This window comes from Mus caroli, unplaced genomic scaffold (genome assembly GCF_978045245.1).
Source record: "Mus caroli unplaced genomic scaffold, Mus_caroli_1 scaffold_18, whole genome shotgun sequence".
In the NCBI taxonomy this organism is placed as follows: Eukaryota; Metazoa; Chordata; class Mammalia; order Rodentia; family Muridae; genus Mus; species Mus caroli.
This window is the reverse complement of record NW_028227273.1, coordinates 47,370,572-47,390,017: the sequence shown is the minus strand read 5'-3', so window position 1 is coordinate 47,390,017 and position 19,446 is coordinate 47,370,572. Positions and strand designations below refer to the sequence as shown.

Sequence of the window (19,446 nt, the reverse complement as noted above, 5' to 3'; positions counted from 1 at the left end):
GTTCAGACAGTTGGAGGAGCATGGGGGAGCTCCGTGCTTTCACACTGCAGGGTGTTTGGGAGCCTGGCAGGGCTTTCTGGAACAGTGCTAGGCTCCACCCGAGCTTCCTGAGCCAGCTTACTGGGAGTGGACGCTTGAGAAGTTCCATGCGTAACAAATTCCCAGAGACAGCTACTGTTGGGACCATGGGTGAATGGGATGGTGGCCACACTCTTTAGAGCTAAGTGGGTAGAGGGCAGAAAGGTGGCTCAGTAGGCAAAAGGGCTGGTTGGCACAAACCTGATGTTCTGAGTTCAGGCTGGCTACGGTGGTATGTATCTGCTTTCCCGGCACTAGGAGATGGGAAGACAGGAGAGTCTTCTAGAAGTTCACAGGGATAGGAAACAGAACAGCAGAAATAAGAGAGCCCTTAAGTCAACGAGGTAAAGGGAACAGACAACTCCTGCAAATGCCCTCTGACCTCTACGTGCACATGCTGTGTACATGTGTGCCTGTACTCACACAGACACAAAATAATTAGCTAAGCAAACAAAAAACAACCGAGGAAGCCAAGGGCCCGTGAGTTGGCATGGGCAGGGCCAGTCATTCACTTGGCAGTCATGGAAATGCTGCCTGAGACAGGGACATCCCTGTTGAAGGACAGAGAGGGAAAAAAGTAAAACAGCAAGACATGGCTTCAAAGGGACAGACATTTACGTTCTTCCTCATTTTTACTTAGGTGTGTGTGTTTGGTGGTATGTACATCAGGTGCCTGCAGAAGCCAGAAGAGGCATTGGAGCCCCTGAAACTGGAATCACAGGCAGTTAGTTGTAAACTGTTCAGTGTGGCTACAGGGAACCCAACTCAGTCTCTCCAGAAGAGTAGAAAGGACTCTTAACTACTGAGCCATCTTCTCCAGCCTTGGGGCAGGTGGTTTGGGGGGGGGGACAGGGGCCATTGCAGACAACAGTGGGGCACAAGGAAAGCACCAGCCCAGACCTCAGGCCCAGAGAAATGTGGGACATGGGAGAAAAAAGTGTCTAGTCCTGGGAAGGATTACAGTGGAGGTAGAGGCCTTACCTGGAGACTAATGGTAAGATTCAAAGGAATCAGGGTGTCAGGTGACAGAGATCACTGAGCCATGAGGTCAGGCCTGAGTAGCTGCTCTCCAATTCCACAATGAGCATCCATCCCAAGGACAGGCTCACAAGTGTGCACTACCTCACACGGCTTAAAAACCAACATAGGTTCTAATGGGCTGGAGGTATGGCTCAGTGGTTAGGAGCTTGTTCTGCTCTTGTAGAGGACCTGAGTTCCAATATGAGCACACGTGTTAGGTGGCTCACAATTGCCTATGACTCCAGCTCCAAGAGATCTACCGCCCTCTTCTGGCCCCAGTGGGCACTGCACTCATGAGCACAACCCTCACCCCCCCACACACACACACACATTTTTAAAATAGTAAAAACAATATTTTTTAAAAAATAAAATAAGCACAAATGTTGGAAAGATGGCTCAGTAATTAAAAAACACTTGTTGTTCTTGCAGAATACCCAGATTCAGTTTCCAGCACCCACATGAATTAACTCCAGTCTGGGGGACCTGCCAACCTCTTCTGGCCTCTATGAGCACTGCACACATGTGATGCATACACACACACACATATGTGTGTATATGTATATATATATATATATATGCATATATATGTATGTGTATATGTATATATGTGTATATACATACACACACACACACACTTCTTTACATAAAATAGAAATAAGATCTAGCCAAGCATGGTAGGAAACACCTTTAATCCCAGCACCCAGCATTTGAGAGTTAGAGACGACAGGTAGATCTCTGTGAGTTCAAGGCCATTTTGGTCTACATAGTGAGTTCAAGGCCAGCCAGAACTGCAACGTGAGAACCTGTCTCAAAAAAATAAAATCTAAAAGATAGCATAAATATCTACTTTGGTTGATTTTGTTATTGATGCGGTGGGGGTGGGAGTGTCCCCCTATGTCAACAGGGCAGCCCAGAGTGGTTTTGAACTCGAGACCCTTCTGCTTCTCCAGTGCTGGCATTATAGTCATGAGCAACGAATATGTACTTGATTCAGCATGTAATTAACTATGTGCTTGGTCAACCTAGTGAATGTGTAACCGCTGCTAAAGCAAGGTCGTGTGGCCTTTAGTATCAGAGCCCTTGCGGACACTGTGGACCACTCCTGGGTCCTGCCCGCGGGTTAGTGCTCGGGAGTGGATGGGAGCGATCACGGAGAGAAGGGCTGGAGAGACGCATCTGTCCTTCAAGATTCAAGCGTGGTCTGTAAGGGAGCTGCAGACACTGGTAGACCAAGAACCCTGCCCCCACCCCACCCCCACCCAGGCTCTTACCCTCATAGCCTGCCTCTCACTGGACCTGTGGAGGGGCGAGGCAGAAAGGAAGCTTAGCTCTCTGGAGGTCAGACCTCCCCAGGAATCTCCTAATTGTCTTTACACCGCTAAGCTGCCCGGGGTCTGCCCCTCCCTTCTGGAGGTCCCTTCCCAACCAATCAAGTTCAGTTTCCCCGAGACAGTGAAAGGGCTGCTCAGACCAAGGAGAGAGGAGCCTAAGGTCAGCGGAGGACTTGGAGGAGGTACGGGGGCCTGGCTCCGTCTCTTTCTAAAAGCGGAGATGGGGCAGCAGCTGAGCTGGGAAGAGGCGGAGGCGTCGGGGGAGATGGATGTGGCGGAGTTGCAGGAGTGGTACAAGAAGTTTGTCGTGGAGTGTCCCAGTGGGACGCTCTTCATGCACGAGTTCAAGCGCTTCTTCAAGGTCACGGGCAATGAGGAGGCCACCCAGTATGTAGAGGGCATGTTCCGAGCCTTCGACAAGAATGGGGTAAGGAGCCCAGCAGGGGAGGACCTGTGACCCACCCGTTCAGTGAGACTACAGTTCCGCTCAGCTGCCCTCCTCTCCATCCCTCCTGCCCCCCCCCCCGCCCTCCATCATTCGTTCCCTCCCTTCTTACTGGCTCCACACATCTTCCTGAGGGCCAAAGGTCACTGGCACACAGTCTGGGTTTTCTCTGGGCTTTTTAGGCCAAGGCTCTGCAGCAAAAGGACATGCTTTTACAAACCCAATAGAACCTCTGCTGCTCTCAGTGCAAGGGAGAGAGAGATCCCAAAACTTTCTAATCTCAGATCAAGAACACCTTGCCAGGATCCTTAAGATGGCGGCTGCTCTGCTCTTCCCTCTGGGGGATGCTGGCAGGGGCTTCACTTGACTGGTAGGAGAGTGGATAGTTGCAAAAACACTTTCAACTTTTTTAAAAAAATATATGTAAGGGATAGCTGACAGTGTGTGTGTGTGTGTGAAGTTGTATAGGTACCCATGGAGGCCAGAAGGGGGCATCAGATACGTCAGAGCTAGTTACACATATTTTCAAGCTACCCAATGTGGGTGGGTTCCAAACACCAGTCCTCAGATAGACCAGTAAGTACTCTTAATTAACTGAGCCGTCTCTATGCTTTAAGTCATGGGGAATTGCACAGATCAAATGCCTTCCAATGGCACCGGCAGCCAAAAGGCACTGAATTACTTAATGCACAGATAATAATTGTGTGTGTGTGTTTGTATGTGTGTGTGTGTGTGTGAGAGAGAGAGAGAGAGAGAGAGCGCATGCATCCTTCACGAATGGAGGGGTACACTTGTGTGCATACGAAGACCAGAGATTGACCTCAGGTGTCAGTCCCTAGGGCGCAGCCAGCCTGTTTGTGTGACACCATCTTATTACCTAGAGCTCACCAACTACGGTAAGCTGGCTGGCCAGGGAGCCCCAAACCCCTCCTGTGTCTGTTCTCTCAGCACAGAGACAAACAGTAAGTAGGTGCCACTACAGACAGTGTTTGCAATGATTTTAAATCATATATAGGTGTGTGCATGTGCATGCAGTGTCTGAGGAGCCCACAAGAGGGCAGTGGTTCCCATGAAACTGGAGCTGACAGGTGGTTATGAACTGCCCGCAGAGGTGCTGAGAAGAGAATTAAGCACCTGCCCTAACTGCTGAGCCTCCAGCCCTGCACCCTGCATCCCCACACCCAGCCTTTGATGTAGGAGCTAGGGAAGGAACTTGGGTCTTCACACTGGCATGGCCAGCGTCTAGTGGACAGAGCCACCTCCCCATTCCTAACTCATGGCAATGCCTTTGAGAAGCCCAGGTCCCTGTTCTCAGCGTCTCTCACTGTCTTCCCAAGTAACTTGCTTCTCTCTTAATCCTAGGGCGTAAAATCTGTATTCAAGTCTCTTAGACTTGAGCTTTGCTTCAGAGAAGTATTTTCATTCAGGGGCTGACGGCATGGCTCAGTGGTTAAGAGCACTTGCTGCCAACACTCACATGACGGCTCATGGCCATCTGTAATCCAGTTCCAGGGCATTCAGAGTCCACTTCTGACCTCCACAGGTACCAGGCACACTCGTGGTACACATGTGTGCAGGCAAAACAGTTGCACACATAAAATAAAATAAAATAAAAATAAGAAAAAAGGGATTATATGGGGAAAAGGGCCTCATTTAAGAGGTTGTCTGGGCCAGTGTCCTGCAGTCCTTTTCATGGTATTGTGTTATGTTGAATTTTTCCCCTTCCTTTTCTCCCTCTTGCTCTGGGCCCATTCACACCAGCCCCATAGGTTCTTTATTTGTTTCTCATTACGGATGGTTGTGAGCCGCCATGTGGTTGCTGGGATTTGAACTCATGACCTCCGGAAGAGCAGTCAGTGCTCTTAACCACTGAGCCATTTCAGTAGCCTGATTATTAGAATTAGTATTAGAATTAGTATTATTTGAGACAGGGTTTTCCTATCTAGTCCTGGCTAACCTGGAACTCACCATGTAGACCAGGCTGACTTTGAACTCAGAGTTCCACCTGCCTCAGCCTCCTGAGTACTGGGATTAAATACAGGGAACACCACACCTGATGCCCCTGAAACAAAATATAAATTGCTCTCTGAATTGAGGGGATACATGGGTAACTTGAGGATGGTGACCCTTGGTGCAGAAGAGCTTGTGCCACACCGACTCAGTGTGAATGCCACTTGATGGAGGGATCAGCCATGTCAGTGGGACCCCAGTCATGAGACACAGGGCACAGAGCCAACTCCAAACCTCCCAGATCCACCCCCTCCTCTTCTCCTCAAGGCTGTAGGAACCTCACGAGGGAGTGGTGTCATCAATTTTTGTCTAAATTAAATTAAATGACGAGAAAACTGGGGTCATCTGGGTGTGACCCACAATGCTGTGCAGCCTCTGGACAGCGTGGCTAGTGTGAGCCCAGCGCAGACAGATCCTGCTTCATCCAATCCAAGAAAGGAAGCCGATTCGCCCGAGGTCAGATGTTCACACCTGCATTTTTTTTTCTTTTCTTTAATGTACATGGATGTTTTACTTGCTTATATGTAAGTCTGAAGATGTCAGATCCCTGGAACAGGGGCTACAGACAGTTGTGAGGTGCCCTGTGGGTGCTGGGAATTGAGCCTAGGTTCTCTGCAAGAGCCAGTGCTGTTACTGCTGAGTCATCTCCCCAGCCCATGCTTGTTTTGAGACAGGGTCTTAAGTCTGGTCTAAAACTTGAGATTGCCCCTGCCTCCATCTATCTCCGCCTCCACTCTTCCTTGCAATACCCTTCCTGACAGTAGCCTAGGAATGGGGGCGGGGAGGTTGTTTTTGTTTTTTTTTTGTTTTGTTTTGTTTTGTTTTTTAAGAAGATGGGGGCTGGAGAGATGGCTCAAGATTCAGCGGACCCAGATTTGAATACCAGCAACAACAAGGTGGCTCCCATCCATTCCAGCTTCAGGTGATCCAGTGCCCTCTTCTGACCTCTGGGCACCAGGCAGGTGCTGCTCCTAGAAGGAGTGATGTCAGAATGCGCCTCGCAAAGCTGGGGTCATTGTGGAAACTTAATTACGTTGAGAGAGGATACTCTAAGAATATATAATTAGGCCAGATAAGATATTATAAGAAACTCTGGACCAATGATGAACAGATCTCCCAGTCCTGGTGGCCATCTCAGCTGCGGGGGCTCCAGGGGTGGGAACAGTGTGTCCAAAGACACAAAGGTCCCCAGGTATTTCAGGGAAAGGGAACACTTGAGTCTGGGGGACACAGTGTCAATAAGGTTCAACCTGCACTCTGGGGAGGTAAGGCTGGGAATCAGGGTGGGGGGCTCACAGCAAACACACTCAATGCAGGACAACACCATTGACTTCCTGGAGTATGTGGCAGCCCTGAACCTTGTGCTGAGGGGCAGCCTGGAACACAAGCTCAAGTGGACCTTCAAGATCTATGACAAGGACCGCAATGGCTGCATCGACCGCCTGGAACTCCTGGACATTGTGGAGGTCAGTGTCTGTCTGTGGACTGCCACCCCATCCCATCCGTCTCTCATTCCTGGGGTTATGCCTGAAGGTGGCCTGCTCAACAGGGAGCTGCCTGGCACCGGCTTGGGAATCACTCATGGTGTGTTATCTATGGGCGTCAAGAAGGCCCAGCTAGCAGAGCAGTGGTGGCTCAAGCCTTTAATCCCAGCAGTGGCAAGCCTTTAATCCCAGCACTTGGAAGGCAGAGGCAGAGGGATCTCTGTGAGTTCAAGGCCACTCTGATCTACAAAGCAAGTTCCAGGACAGCCAGAGATGTTACACGGAGAAACCATGTCTCAAAAAACCAAAACCAGCCGGGCGTAGTGGCGCACGCCTTTAATCCCAGCACTCAGGAGGCAGAGGCAGGCGGATTTCTGAGTTTGTGGCCAGTCTGGTCTACAAAGTGAGTTCCAGGACAGCCAGGGCTATACAGAGAAACCCTGTCTCAAAAAAAACCAAAAAAACAACAACAAAAAACAAGAAACCAAGAAGGTAGAAAGGAAAGCTGGCTGTGAGTGATCTTGAAGATCACTGGTCAAGCCCAGGGTGTCCTCTACAAGGGGCTGCAGGCCAGCCTTTACCTCCATAGTGAGACTCTGTCACATGCGGGAAGCAAACAAGTGCTGGAGAGAACAATTGTGGGTCAAAATTCTCACCGCTGTGGCGGCAGTGTTTGAAGGAAGAAGTTTGAGCAGGCAGGATGCGTTTGGCCCCGTTGTGTTTCACTCTTGCCTTCTCTTGCCCATCACCATGGGCAAATACCATGGTGACCAGAGCAAGTGATGGGAGAGGCAGCCAGGAAGCAGCCAGGCCAAGCCACACCCATCACAGACACCCACCATCTAGAGACCCCATCTTCTTAAGCTTCTACGATCTACCTTCCACAGCCTGCTCAGGTTTTATGTCCATTAGTGGGTTAAGCCTAAGCTGTTCGTTCCACCAGAACCGTTTTGAGCTTAGTTGGTTCTAAAACCCACCTCCCAGGCACTGACTGAACATCTAAGCAGCACTCAGTCCTACCAAGCTGAGGACAGGAAAAGACAGGAAAACTCAAAACTGGTTCTTTTCATGGGATGGAGGGGCATGTGTAGTGTGGATTTGTGGGTTTATTTTTTTTTAAGCAACCTATGTTCTACTGTTTTATGTGTATCGATGGTTTTCCTGAACGGGCGATGTGGCACCATGAGTGTGTCGTGCCCTCAGGAGCCAGAGGAGGGGTCAGGTCTCCCAGGACTGGAGTGATGGAGCTGTTAGCCACCATGTGGGGCCTAACAATCCAGCCCGGGGCCTCTGGGGAAGCAGCCAGTGTTCTTAACCATTGAGTCATCTCTCCAGCCCCTCCACTTTGTAACTGATTCATTAGTGAAGGGTCTCTCATCCTAAAGCCCTTTGATTCCTTCAAGTGGACTGGGCCCTCCCACTTCCATCTAATGAAAATGCTGAATAACTTGCCTACCGGAAGCATTTTTCTCAATTGAGGTTCTCCCACCCTGGTTGACTCTAGCTAGCCAAATGGACCAGCACAGCCGGGTGCTGTGTCACTAAGATGCTCGTCCCAGAGGCCAGTGCTGGGTGGCGGCACTAAGGGACACGGGTTCCTGAGAGTCTGTCAGAGGAACCCAGCTCTTTCTCTCTGGCAGGCGATTTACAAGCTGAAGAAAGCGTGCCGAGCGGAGCTGGATCTGGAACACCAGGGCCAGCTGCTCACGCCTGAGGAGGTGGTGGACAGGATCTTCCTCCTGGTGGACGAGAATGGAGATGGTAAGAGAGATGCAGTCTGCCGGGAAACTGCCCTGTCTGTGTGATATGCCTCCCAAAAGCCCCCCACCCCAACCACCATGTCCCTGCTACTGATACACGTGACTGTGAACCGGCTGGAGAAGGATGGCATGAATAGCAAGGGAGCCAAAAACACCCGCGCGCACATTTGTAAGAGCACTTCCGAGATTGGCTGGTGAAGGCTGGGCATGCAAACGAAACTAAACTAATCCTTTCTCATTTTAAGTTAATGGGCAGTTTTGTTTTGTTTTGTTTTGGGTTTTGTTTTGTTTTTTGTTTTGGCCTGCACATATGTCTATGTCGCAAGTGTATGCCATGCCCACAGAGGCCAGAAAAGAGTCTCAGATCCCCTACAACTGGAGTTACAGTTGGGATCCACTATGTGGGTGCTGGGATTTGAACCTGGGTCCTCTGCAAGGGCAGCCAGGACTTTTAACCCTTGAGCCATCTCTTCAGATCCAAGTATGTTTTTTTTTTAAAAAAGATAAAAAGTGACCAGAGATGTGCTTCTGTGGATAAAGGCATTTGTCACCAAGCCTAATGGCCTGAATTAAATCCATGCTACTCAAGTGATTGAAGGGAAGAACCCAACCACTGCAGGTCAGTCCCTGTGGTGAGCATGCACACACACACACACACACACACACACACGCACACGCACACGCACACGAGTGGCAAGAGGCTGCTTTAGAGAACTGGCAAGCTACATAGAACCCCAGGCTGCAGTCTGGTTTGCAGGAGAGGAGGCCCTCCCCCATAGACCTGTCCTCATGGCCGTCTCTCCCACCCTCCTGTCCTCTGCCTCTGTCTCTCCCACCCTCGCCCAGGCCAGCTGTCTCTGACCGAGTTCATCGAGGGCGCCCGTCGCGATAAGTGGGTAATGAAGATGCTTCAAATGGATATCAACCCGAGCGGCTGGATCACGCAGCAGAGGCGGAGAAGCGCCATGTTCTGAGAGCCCAGGGACCCTTCAGGGGCCCACGCTCCCCTCTAAGACTCCTCCAGGGTCCCCGGAGTTTACAACATAGCAAGCAGGAGGTCTTGTTGGCTGAAGCCTGTTCCCAGTTGGTGTGAACTTCCACAAGGGGCCAAGCAATGGCTGCTGGATCTGAAGTGGGGTTCAGTCAGTCTATTCTTCAGGATTCACTAGCATTGTAGGGGTCCCGACGTTACTCTGCTCCACAGCTGCTCCTGGGAGAACTGGGCTTTAACTGGGAGATGTAGGGATCCTACTAATCTTCAGAGGTTCTCAGAGGAAATGGGGACGGCGAGGGGCGGAGCAAAGGCTGGTAGAACGCAGTCTGGAAAGAAAGCAAGGATGGGGAAGGATCTTAAGGAGTCCAACCAACCTGAGCATCCCAGGGTGTCCTCACCGAGGATGACAAAGGGGAGGGCTACCTCCGTGATCTTCCACCCTTAGAGGCCTGGCGGGCTTAGAGGGGGATGTTTCAGGTCTGCTCGGTGTTGCTCCCCAGTTCCTTCTTCTCATCCAGTCTCTAGTGTGAGCCTGCTACCATTTCCATGCCTCCTCAAGGACGGAGATGTCTTCTCTGCATCTCTGGGATAACTTGGCATTTAAGTCCCAGGCCAAACTTGGCCTCCGACAGCTGTTGGACTCCCTAACCTCCTGCGGGTCGACTAGACAACTTCCAGGTTATCACGCAAACGTCCTTCATGCACCCAATATAGAAGTTAGGCTACCAGGGAACCTCTCTGCCTTTCTCTGCCTCTTTCCATCTGTGCAGCTGGGGAAGGCACCTCAGAGGACAGGAAGTAGGACCAGTGTCACACTTAGCAATTCTATCTGGAGCCTGGTGGATTGTTGGTGTTACCTTGAATAGATATAGATTTCACATTAAAATACAGTCAACTAACTTATTGTCTGGAGGTGAAGTTTGTTTGCTTGTTGGAGCAAGGCCCCACAACTGTAGCTGAGGCTAGCCTGGAGCTCACCGCATAGCCCAGGCTAGCAGAACTCCTGCCTCGGGCTCCGGAGCCCTGAGATCATTGCATGGGAGAAGGGCTGTATGTTTTCATGTTGTGGGACAATTGAGTCAGTTTCAGAAGCCCAGGTCAGCTTGAAACCCATGGCAATCCTCCTGCCTCAACTTCCTGAGTGCTGAGTGCGTGACTGTGCCCATCCCCTGGGTGCTTGTATAACATATGTGCACCACTGTGCCCAGTGTGAACTTGAAGTGCGTTTTGCTTTATTTTTATTTCATGTGTATGGGTGTTTTGCCTGCGTGTGTCTATGTACCATGTGTGTGCACTGTCCACCCGAGGCCAGTCCTGTGGCACTGGAGTTACAGATATTTGTGAACTACCTACCATGTGGGTGCTGGGAATCAAGCCCAGGTCCTCTGCTAGAACAACCAGTGCCCTTACCGGAGAGCTGTCTCTCAGCCTTTTGGAGTTTTGTAGTTTGTAGTATGTTGCTATAAAGATCTCGTAATAAATAGCTTAGGGGCTGGCCAGATGGCAGGATGACGGGATGGCTCAGCGGGTAAGAGCACTGACTGCTCTTCCGAAGGTTCTGAGTTCAAATCCCAGCAACCACATGGTGGCTCACAACCATCTGTAATGAGATCTGACACCCTCTTCTGTCTGAAGACAGCTACAGTGTACTTATGTATAATAATAAATAAATCTGGCTGGGCAGTGGTGGCGCATGCCTTTAATCCCAGCACTTGGGAGGCAGAGGTAGGCGGATTTCTGAGTTCGAGGCCAGCCTGGTCTACAGAGTGAGTTTCAGGACAGCCAGGGCTACACAGAGAAACCCTGTCTTGAAAAACCAAAACCAATAAATAAATAAATAAATAAATAAATAAATAAATAAATAAATAAATCTTTGGGCCTGAGTGAGCAGAGTTGATCAGAACCAGTGGGGTTGACTAGAGCAAGCAGAGGTCCTAAAAATTCAATTCCTAACAACCACATGATGGCTCACAACCATCTGTACAGCTACAGTGTACTCATATACATTAAAAAAAATAAATTTTTTAAAAAGAAAAAGATCTAGCTTAGATGAGAATGGTCCGTGTAAAATATGAGTATATCCCAGGCAGGAAAACGATGTGTTCCCCAAATCATGGAGGTACATGGGGCAGACTGGAAGATGCCTCATCTAACACAGTGAATGTTGGCTCTTCACTCCAGGGTCAAGACAGAGTGTGACTGCCCGAGGCTGTGGCAGCAGATGCCAGGTTCTATCAGAGGCAGAGCTTCCACATCCGCAAGGTCATGGCCTGGGGAAGTAGAGCAGGGAGCTGGGCAAGAAGATGGGAGGGGCCAGAGAAGGACTGGCAGGAAGCACCATCATCCTTCGAGTTCCCTAGAGGACTAGGGACCATCTTTCCGTCCTGGGCTCTCAACTCCTGATACTGCCCCTCTACCCAGAACTAGGCACCCAAAGAAAAAAGCTGAGACTCTTGAGTTCAGGAGGTTCTATGTAATGTCAAGACAAGAACAGAACACCACACCAGGCACCGCACGGGGCCAGCCCTCAGTAGGCAGAAGCCACAGGGTGAGGCTCAACCCGCAGCCTCCGCTGCCAGGTCGCCAGCGCCTGCCTCCTCGTGTTCGCCGTTCTGGAGTCTGCGCACGATGCCGGTCAAGTCCAGGCTTCGGGTCAGCGTGTCCAGGAGCATCTGGTCCTTCTGCACACCTTCCATGAACTCCTCCAGGGACAGTTCCCCTGGGATGGAGAGAAAGAGATTCGCGGCATGAGGTCTCAGGAGTCCAGGGCTCAGAGCTGGATGCAAAAGGCAGGGACAGAGCCAGCGCCGGGGCAGTGGTAAAGGATTCAGAACCCAAAGTCTGGTGCAGGGATCCCCCAAATCCAGGTCTGCATCCAGAGCAGAGGTGGGTAGAAGAGGCGACCGGCAGAAGGCCCTGTGTCCTCCTCCTCTCTTGCCCCTCTCCAGGAGTGACTGCTATCTCTGCTGACCCCTCCCCTGGAGAGCCCCTCCTCGGCCCCCTCACCATCCCCGTTGATGTCGATCTTGGCAAACACGGTATCTGTGAATTCCTCGGCACTCATGGATGAGTCGCTCCAGGGATTAATGGTTCGGATGGCCTGGGAACACAAACAGGCAGAAGTGAGGAGACCCTTCCCAGTGGTGGGAGTGGAGCAGAGCGAGCTTGTCAGAACCCCAGAACGGTTCAGAATGGAAATCAAGGTTAGGGCCTCAGGTACTTAGGACACCGAGGTAGGATTGCCTCAAACTCGAGATCAGTAGTCAGGATGGGCCAAGGAGTTGTGAGCTAGCCTAAGTTAAAATCGAAGGGAAAAAAAAAAAAAAAAAGGCGAGGAAGGCGTGTCGTGGTAGCTCATGCCTTTAATCCCTGCCCTCTGGGAGGCAGAGGCATAGACAGCCAGTTTTCTGTGAATTCCAGGCCTGCCTGGTCTGTATAGTGAGCCACCATCTCAAAAAACAGATGCTGAGGATATAGTGGTACAGGTGCTTGCTATGCAGGTAAAAAGCAAGGCGTAGTCCTGTCCCTGATGCTTGATGTGCTCTCATGGCCTCACACATGTGCATGCCCCCTTGCTACACACACACACACATACACACACACACACACACACACACACACACACACACACACACACACAAAACGGAGCTTAGTACTCAATGAAGAAACTGAGTTCCAAGGAATAGTGACACAGCCCAGACCATGCAGTTAATGAGTTAGAGCTGCCATCCCTCCGTCCCAAATCCCATCCCTATTCTGGGGCTGCAATTTCTATCCTGGGACTGTCAGCCTGGGCACTCACTCTTGGCCACCCCCCACGCACCGCTGGCCCAGCCCTCTGCACCTGGAGTTACCCGGATGATGGTGAGCAGCTCGTCCCTGTCTATGCACCCGTTGCCGTCGACGTCGTAGAGCTTGAAATACCAGCGCAACTTTTGTTCCACTTTGCCCTTGAGGACCAGGCTGAGGGCTGCCACGTACTCCATGAAGTCAATGTAGCCATCCTAGGCGAGGGGCGAGGGGCGAGGGGCAAGGCGGGGTAAGCTCACCAGGGCTCCGCCCACCCCACTCAGAGCCCCGCCCGCTTCAGCCAGAACCCCGCCCCCAAGGCCTCTGTTCAATTCTCCACACCCCTCACTACTGAAGCCAAAAGCAGAAGGGAGCAGAAGCCAGTCTGCTCTGCGGTGCTCAGCCCCCTTGTAGCACGAATATCTGTCTTTCTGGACACTTCAACAGTGCCCGCCTCTCATCCTCCTCAAAGCTGCCAATCAAGTCTGTTAGAACCACCCCCACTGCCCCACTGCGTCCCTTTCTGGAACAGGGATGGTTCCCATAGCTTGAGCAGGTGGAAAAAAGGAAGAAAGCAAGCCAGGGCTGGAGGCTTGACTCCAGAGAGTTCTTGCAGTGCTGGCCTGGCAGGTAGGGGCAAGAGACCCATATAAAGGCTCTTTCCTCTTGGCTTCAAGCTCCACTAAGCTCTATTGTGTGCCTGCCGAGAAAGACTGTGAGAACTCAGCGGGACAGTCGCCCTGTCCTGACAGAAACGCAGTGTTGGAGGAGCGGGTTTGAATCCTGCCTCCTCGATCCTCCTGAGTTCTAGGATATGGGACACAGGACTTAGCATGTCCGTTCTACAATACTCGACCACCTCATCTGAAAATGGCAGAGGTGCCGGCTATCAGAATTGCTTTTGGTGAACCGAGTCCGTGTAGTTTAAACACCCAGCACAGGCAGAGCGCAGTAAGGCAGTGAATCCCGTTACCTGCTGTTTGATTTGTTTGTTTGCTTGCTTGGTTTTGGGGGTTTGGTTCCCCCCAGCCCCCTCCCCCCACCAGGGTTTCTCTGTGTAGCCCTGGCTGTCCTAGAACTCACTTTGTAGACCAGGCTGGCCTCGAACTCAGAAATCCTCCTGCCTCTGCTTCCCAAATGCTGGGATTAAAGGTGTGTGCCACCACCTCCCGGCTTGGGTTTGGTTTTATTTTGAGACAGGGTTTCTCTGTACAGCCCCGGCTGCCCTGGAACTAGCATTGTGGACCAGACTGACCTCAAAACTCAGAACTTCACCTGTTTCTGCCTCCCAAGTGCTAGGATCAAAGGTGTGCCCCGCTGTGCGCAGTTCTGTTACTTTCTTTTAAAAAATTATTTGCGGGGGGGGGGTATGGGGGACTTTTGGGATAGCATTGGAAATGTAAATGAGGAAAATACTAATAAAAATATTTTTAAAAAAATGAACTGGATGGCTGTGATACCCTCCAAAGCCACATGTCAGTCATACAATATGCCATGGTGCTCTTAGTTGGCCACATAACTCTTCTTGCTGCAAACATCTTTCTGAAGGCCAGAGACGATCTCAGAAACAAGAGCTCCTCAGTCCCAGTGACTCATCATAATGAGGTTGGACACATTTATTAGATTCCCAACTGAAACAGTGACATTTGAAAACTATTTGGTTTTTTTCATGAGTTACCGCCCATCCAAGGTCATTTCTCCACTCAAACATTCTTGCTAATTCTGTGTGGAAACGTTGGCTAGAGACGGGAGGAAATGGGAAGTGGTATCTACTGTTTCATGCTTTGTTTTAACATACTTCTAATCCTGTTCAGGATGGAGCACATGATGAGTCATAAGTCAGCCTGGTCGTGTGACATCAGGCAAACAATAAAATCATGACCTTTAAAAAAATTATTTGCTTATGTGTATATGTCTGTGTAAATATGTGTCATATATGTGTGCATGCTATTAGAGGCCAGAAGAGAAAGTCGCCTCCCCAGGAGACGGTTATAGATGGTTGTGAGCAGCCTGACGTGGGTGATGGAGCCAAACTCAAGTCCTCTGGAGAAGCAGCAAGCACTCGACCACTGCGCAACCTCATCAGGACCAGCACACAGTCACTATGGGGCTGGGGGTGGCAGGAGACAACTGTGCCATCGCAATGCATCCAATACTGGGACATTATAGAATCATCTAACTCCGCTAGGGCAGGACAGAAGTTCAAATGGCCCTTCAAGAGAAGGGGACATCTCCACTGAGTCTTGAAGGGGGTTCACACGGAGGAGCGTGCAACCTTCATAGGTAGCACAGAATTGCTGCAATCCTGGGAGCTGAACGCTAGGGTCCCAAATACATCCAGCAAGCCACTCAGCTACATCGACAGCTTGAGAAACACAAGACCTGTTTGCAGGATGACCCTCAGGCCCCCACCTCTCTGCTCCTGCCTATCCCAGCACGTCAGAAAGCTAAGCATTTGGGCTGGAGAGATGGCTCAGTGGGTAAGAGCACTGACTGCTCTTCTGAAGATCCTGAGTTCAAATCCCAGCAACCATATAGTGGCTCACAACCATCTGTAATGAGATCTGCCTTGGTCCTTGACTTTCACTCTTCTTGTATTGCTGACCACTTTTAAAATGAGGAGTTATATCACTGTTGTAATTTCTTAATGACTATGAAGAAATAGTGGAAAAGTCAAAAGACCAAAGTCCCCGCTTGGAAAAGACCCAACCTCGGACAAGTCGCTGGGCTCTCCAACACCCCCCTCCCATTTTCTTGGCTGAGACTTGAAGGACAATATGAACTTTCAAGATTGTAGCTTGGACAGGGTATACACACTTGAAATCCCAAGAACTCTTGAGTCTGATACAAGGGGATTATTCTGGTTTTCAAGTTGGACTGGGTTATATAGTGTCAGACCATAGATAACACAAATCTCACAATGTAAAGAAGTGAGATGTGAAATGGATTCCCATCAGTAAGCACACAGCTCTGTGTGTGTGTGTGTGTGTGTGTGTGTGTGTGTGTGTGTGTGTGTGTATTGACAGAGTCTCATTATACAGCCCAGGTTGACCTTAAATCTGTGGTGATCCCCCTGCCCCAGCCACCTAAGTACTGACATGACAAGGATGCGCTACCATGCATGGCTACACTCTTCGTTATAATAATTGCATAATTAATGTATATTATAAAATTCATATTATCCATAAAGCTCAGGGTTTTTCCTATATTCACTTATTCATATAATACCTATGAAGCATCTACTATGTTCCAGGTACTGTCCTAGGAGCTGGAGCCACAAAAATAAGCAAGACAAGACTTTGTCCCCCACAAAGCTCACATCCCAGCATGGGGAGTCCTACCAGAGGTTATGGTTATTTAATACCTGGCATCGGAAAGAAAGAAATTAAATGAATGAATGTTTAAATTTAAAATATGAATTAATAAATTATAAAAATAATTTAATTTTATATATGTTTGCCTGTGTGCATATCTGTGTACCACATGCTTTCACTGCCCAAAGGGGAGTGGGAGGTTGTTTGCCATCATAAAGATGCTGGGAATGGAGCCCAAGACCTCTACAAGGGCTCTTTACCGCTGAGCCGACTCTCCATCCCAAAAATAAAATTTAAAAAATGGAAATGAGCCAGATGGTGGGGACACATGCCTTCAATCCCAGCACTTGGGAGTCAGAGACAGGAGGATCTCCAAGTTTGAGGCTAGACTGGTCTACAAAGTGAGTTCCAGGATGGCCAGGGTTACACAGAAAGAGAGACATCCTCTCTTGAAAAACCAAAATGAAAAGAAAACTTGTGCTGGGCATTATCGCACAGGCCTTTAATCCCAACACTTGGGAGGCAGAGGCAGGCAGATCTCTGAGTTCCAGGCCAGTCTGGTCTACACAGTGAGTTCCAGGACAGCCAGGGCTACAATTGAATTCCAGATAATACTTGTGACAGAAACTGAAGAGATGGCACCCAAGTGACAAGGGTTATGTAATGGTAGAGGAGTTGCATGGTGGCTGACTTGAAGGAATCTTCCCACAGACTTGTCTTGACCCCAAGGGCTTCCCTTAACAGGAGGAGATAAGACATTCCAGTGTGTTGTGGGTAGGTGCTGGGATCCCTGCTAACCTGGTGGGGAGGACCACTGCTTCCCCCAAGTACTGCAGGAGGACCACTGCTTCCCCGGAGCACTTCGGGGTGTCCACCCTCATTTCTCCTTCACCTTATCACCCTATCCCGGCCTCTCTGGCCCTCTCCTTCAGAAGAGCACTTGGAGCGGGGACACTGCCCTTGGGCTGGTCCTTTAGCTCCCGTAATCCGATTTGGCCTCTTAACTCATGTATTAGTGAGTTTTAAATAACCACACAGGGATCTTGGTGTTCCCTAGAAACACTGACCACAGCGGTGTTCTTGAGGGGAGGGCTGACCCTGCCACAATGGCCACATGGCCGGCCCTATATCACTGATAGAAACCATGTCCCAGTGAGGGGCCAGCCCAGCTGAGAATCAGCAGACATGAGAATCAGCAGACAAAGCACAAGCAGGTGTGTGGCTTTGGATTCCACCATCTTTATACCTGACTGTTCTAGATAAATGGCGACTTTATTTATTTATTGAGCTCCAATAAATCTCTCTCTCTCTCTCTCTCTCTCTCTCTCTCTCTCTCTCTCCCTCCCTCCCTCCCCTTTTCCCTCTAACTCCATCCCTCACATCCAAGGAAAATCTAGGAGTTTTTGCACAAGCATCCCACCCACCCAGCACCAACACCTTGGGGTGTTCATCGGCCATCTTGGAAGCATTCATGCCTGTCTTGGAGGCTGCTGAGTGGCATAACAGGTGGACAGGGAACACCTCGTATTCAGCCTATGACCTCTGGTTTTCCCCTGTGAAGTGGGTCTTAGTTTGCTGAAACCCCCAGGGCCTAAAGCTGAGATGCTGAATGAGCAGCTATGGAATCAAATCTCAAAGCCCACCTTCCAAATGAACACTGGAAAAACCAACCAGCTCAGGCGTTTTAAAACCGGGCTTGTATTCCCATTAACTAGGAACCTGAGGCAGGGGGATCACCACAGGTTGAAAACCAGCCTTGGCTCCACAAAAAGAACCAGCCCTAAAACAATGGGAACCAGAAGTAACTTTTGGGGCAGACACTTCTTTCCTCTTGTTCCCTCTGCCCACCCCTAGGCTACTCTGGCTTCTCGAGGTATCCCCCAAGAATCACGACCTTCCCATCCGTCCCATCCTCTGCCCACCTTGTTGAAGTCAAAGGTCTCGAACATCTGTTCCACATATTGGCTGGCTGAGGGGCTCAGGTTCTTGAGACCAAAGAACTGGCGGAATTCGTAGAGGGTGAGCTGGCCAGATGGGCACTCAGTCATGAATTTCTTATACCACTGATGGCACTCGGTGCTGCTCAGCTCTTCCACCGACTTGCCCTCCATGACGTTGCCCATGGTTCAGGCTTACGAGAGACGGATGCCCTAGACAGACAGGTAGATCTTATTTTCTAATGTCCCCTGCACAAGGGTGGCTTGGCTTCGAGACCTCCCCTCTCACCAGCCTAAGTAAAGACAGCCCTGTGAGTCGGACTAAAAAGGGAGATGAGCCAGCCGTAACTCACACCCAAACTAGAGATGCCGGAGGGCCGGTATTAAAAGATGAGAGGATTTTTCTTGCCCAGTTTGCAGTCTGCTAATCCCTTCTTAACAGGATCTGGAAGGTGGCCGGCCAGCGGCTGCTCTGATCCCATGACCTTTGTGCCCTTTGCATATACTGAACCCACAATGCTCTGCTTCTCGCCTTCAGTCATGGACCTGACATAATGTGCTACATAGATCGGATTTCTTTCACAGACTGAGGCTGCGCCCTTGAATGGGCATCTTGTGTGCAGCTGGCCAGGTGTACATTATCCTTGGACACCCCTGAGGGATTCAATCACATGAGAGCTGCTTTGCGGGCTCAGAGTTTAGGGGCTTCCAAGACACGTTCCCTGGAGCCAGAAGGAACCCCAACAGTATATTCTATTTCTCCTGGATTGATGCGTTCCCTCCTGGAGAGACAGTAAGAGGATCATGAAATGTCCATGAAGCAAGATTCCCGAGACCTCTCCAGTGGTTACCTACGTAGCAAGCAATGGCTGAAGGAGAGGAGACCGTTGAGCCCACTTCATAGTTACTCAGGGAGCTTGAAGGATGAAGCTTTTGTGCGAGCCATCACCCAATGGTAGGGTTTTCAGTGACAAAGCTGCCCACCTATCCCCCATGCTCCTGTAGCTGCTGAGTCCTAAACCCACTCAGCACTTTTCTGTCACAGATGAGACAGCAGGGCAGACCCTGCCCGCTCTCTGAAAAGAGTTTATAATGGCGTCTTAGTGTCTTAGTTAGGGTTTTACTGCTGTGAACAGACACCATGACCAAGGCAAGTCTTATAAAAAACAACATTTAATTGGGGCTGGCTTACACGTTCAGAGGTTTAGTCCATTATCATCAAGGTGGGAGCATGGCAGTATCCAGGCAGGCAGGGCTGAGAGTTCTACGTCTTCATCCAAAGGC

The 19,446-nt window shown here is 50.2% G+C and overlaps 2 protein-coding genes across 2 annotated transcripts; one reads left to right on the top strand and one right to left on the bottom strand.

Annotated features, from left to right (window-relative positions):
• The first annotated feature begins 2,649 nt into the window (after positions 1 to 2,649).
• Positions 2,650 to 10,009, top strand: Guca1b (guanylate cyclase activator 1B). The gene is made up of 4 exons (XM_021150072.3): positions 2,650 to 2,856; positions 6,201 to 6,350; positions 8,009 to 8,129; positions 8,975 to 10,009. Exons 1-4 carry the CDS (start codon positions 2,650 to 2,652, stop codon positions 9,100 to 9,102), a joined length of 606 nt encoding a protein of 201 aa, XP_021005731.1. The 3' UTR covers positions 9,103 to 10,009.
• A 1,625-nt stretch (positions 10,010 to 11,634) lies between these two features.
• Guca1a (guanylate cyclase activator 1A) lies at positions 11,635 to 18,360 on the bottom strand. Its single transcript, XM_021149926.2, has 4 exons — positions 18,148 to 18,360; positions 12,977 to 13,126; positions 12,129 to 12,222; positions 11,635 to 11,841 (listed from the first exon to the last, which is right to left on the bottom strand). Exons 1-4 carry the CDS (start codon positions 18,346 to 18,348, stop codon positions 11,678 to 11,680), a joined length of 609 nt encoding a protein of 202 aa, XP_021005585.1. The 5' UTR covers positions 18,349 to 18,360; the 3' UTR covers positions 11,635 to 11,677.
• Between the last annotated feature and the right edge of the window lie 1,086 nt (positions 18,361 to 19,446).

What these genes read in the sequence shown, in the direction of transcription:
- Guca1a (XM_021149926.2), bottom strand. Translation starts at nt 18,348, where the DNA reads ATGGGCAACGTCATGGAGGGCAAGTCGGTGGAAGAGCTGAGCAGCACC. An exon ending in AGCTGCTCACCATCATCCGG is followed by an intron (nt 12,223 to 12,976) that starts GTAACTCCAGGT and finishes TTGTGTTCCCAG; the next exon opens with GCCATCCGAACCATTAATCC. An exon ending in GATCGACATCAACGGGGATG is followed by an intron (nt 11,842 to 12,128) that starts GTGAGGGGGCCG and finishes TCTCCATCCCAG; the next exon opens with GGGAACTGTCCCTGGAGGAG.
- Guca1b (XM_021150072.3), top strand. Translation starts at nt 2,650, where the DNA reads ATGGGGCAGCAGCTGAGCTGGGAAGAGGCGGAGGCGTCGGGGGAGATG. An exon ending in GAGCCTTCGACAAGAATGGG is followed by an intron (nt 2,857 to 6,200) that starts GTAAGGAGCCCA and finishes CACTCAATGCAG; the next exon opens with GACAACACCATTGACTTCCT. An exon ending in GGTGGACGAGAATGGAGATG is followed by an intron (nt 8,130 to 8,974) that starts GTAAGAGAGATG and finishes ACCCTCGCCCAG; the next exon opens with GCCAGCTGTCTCTGACCGAG.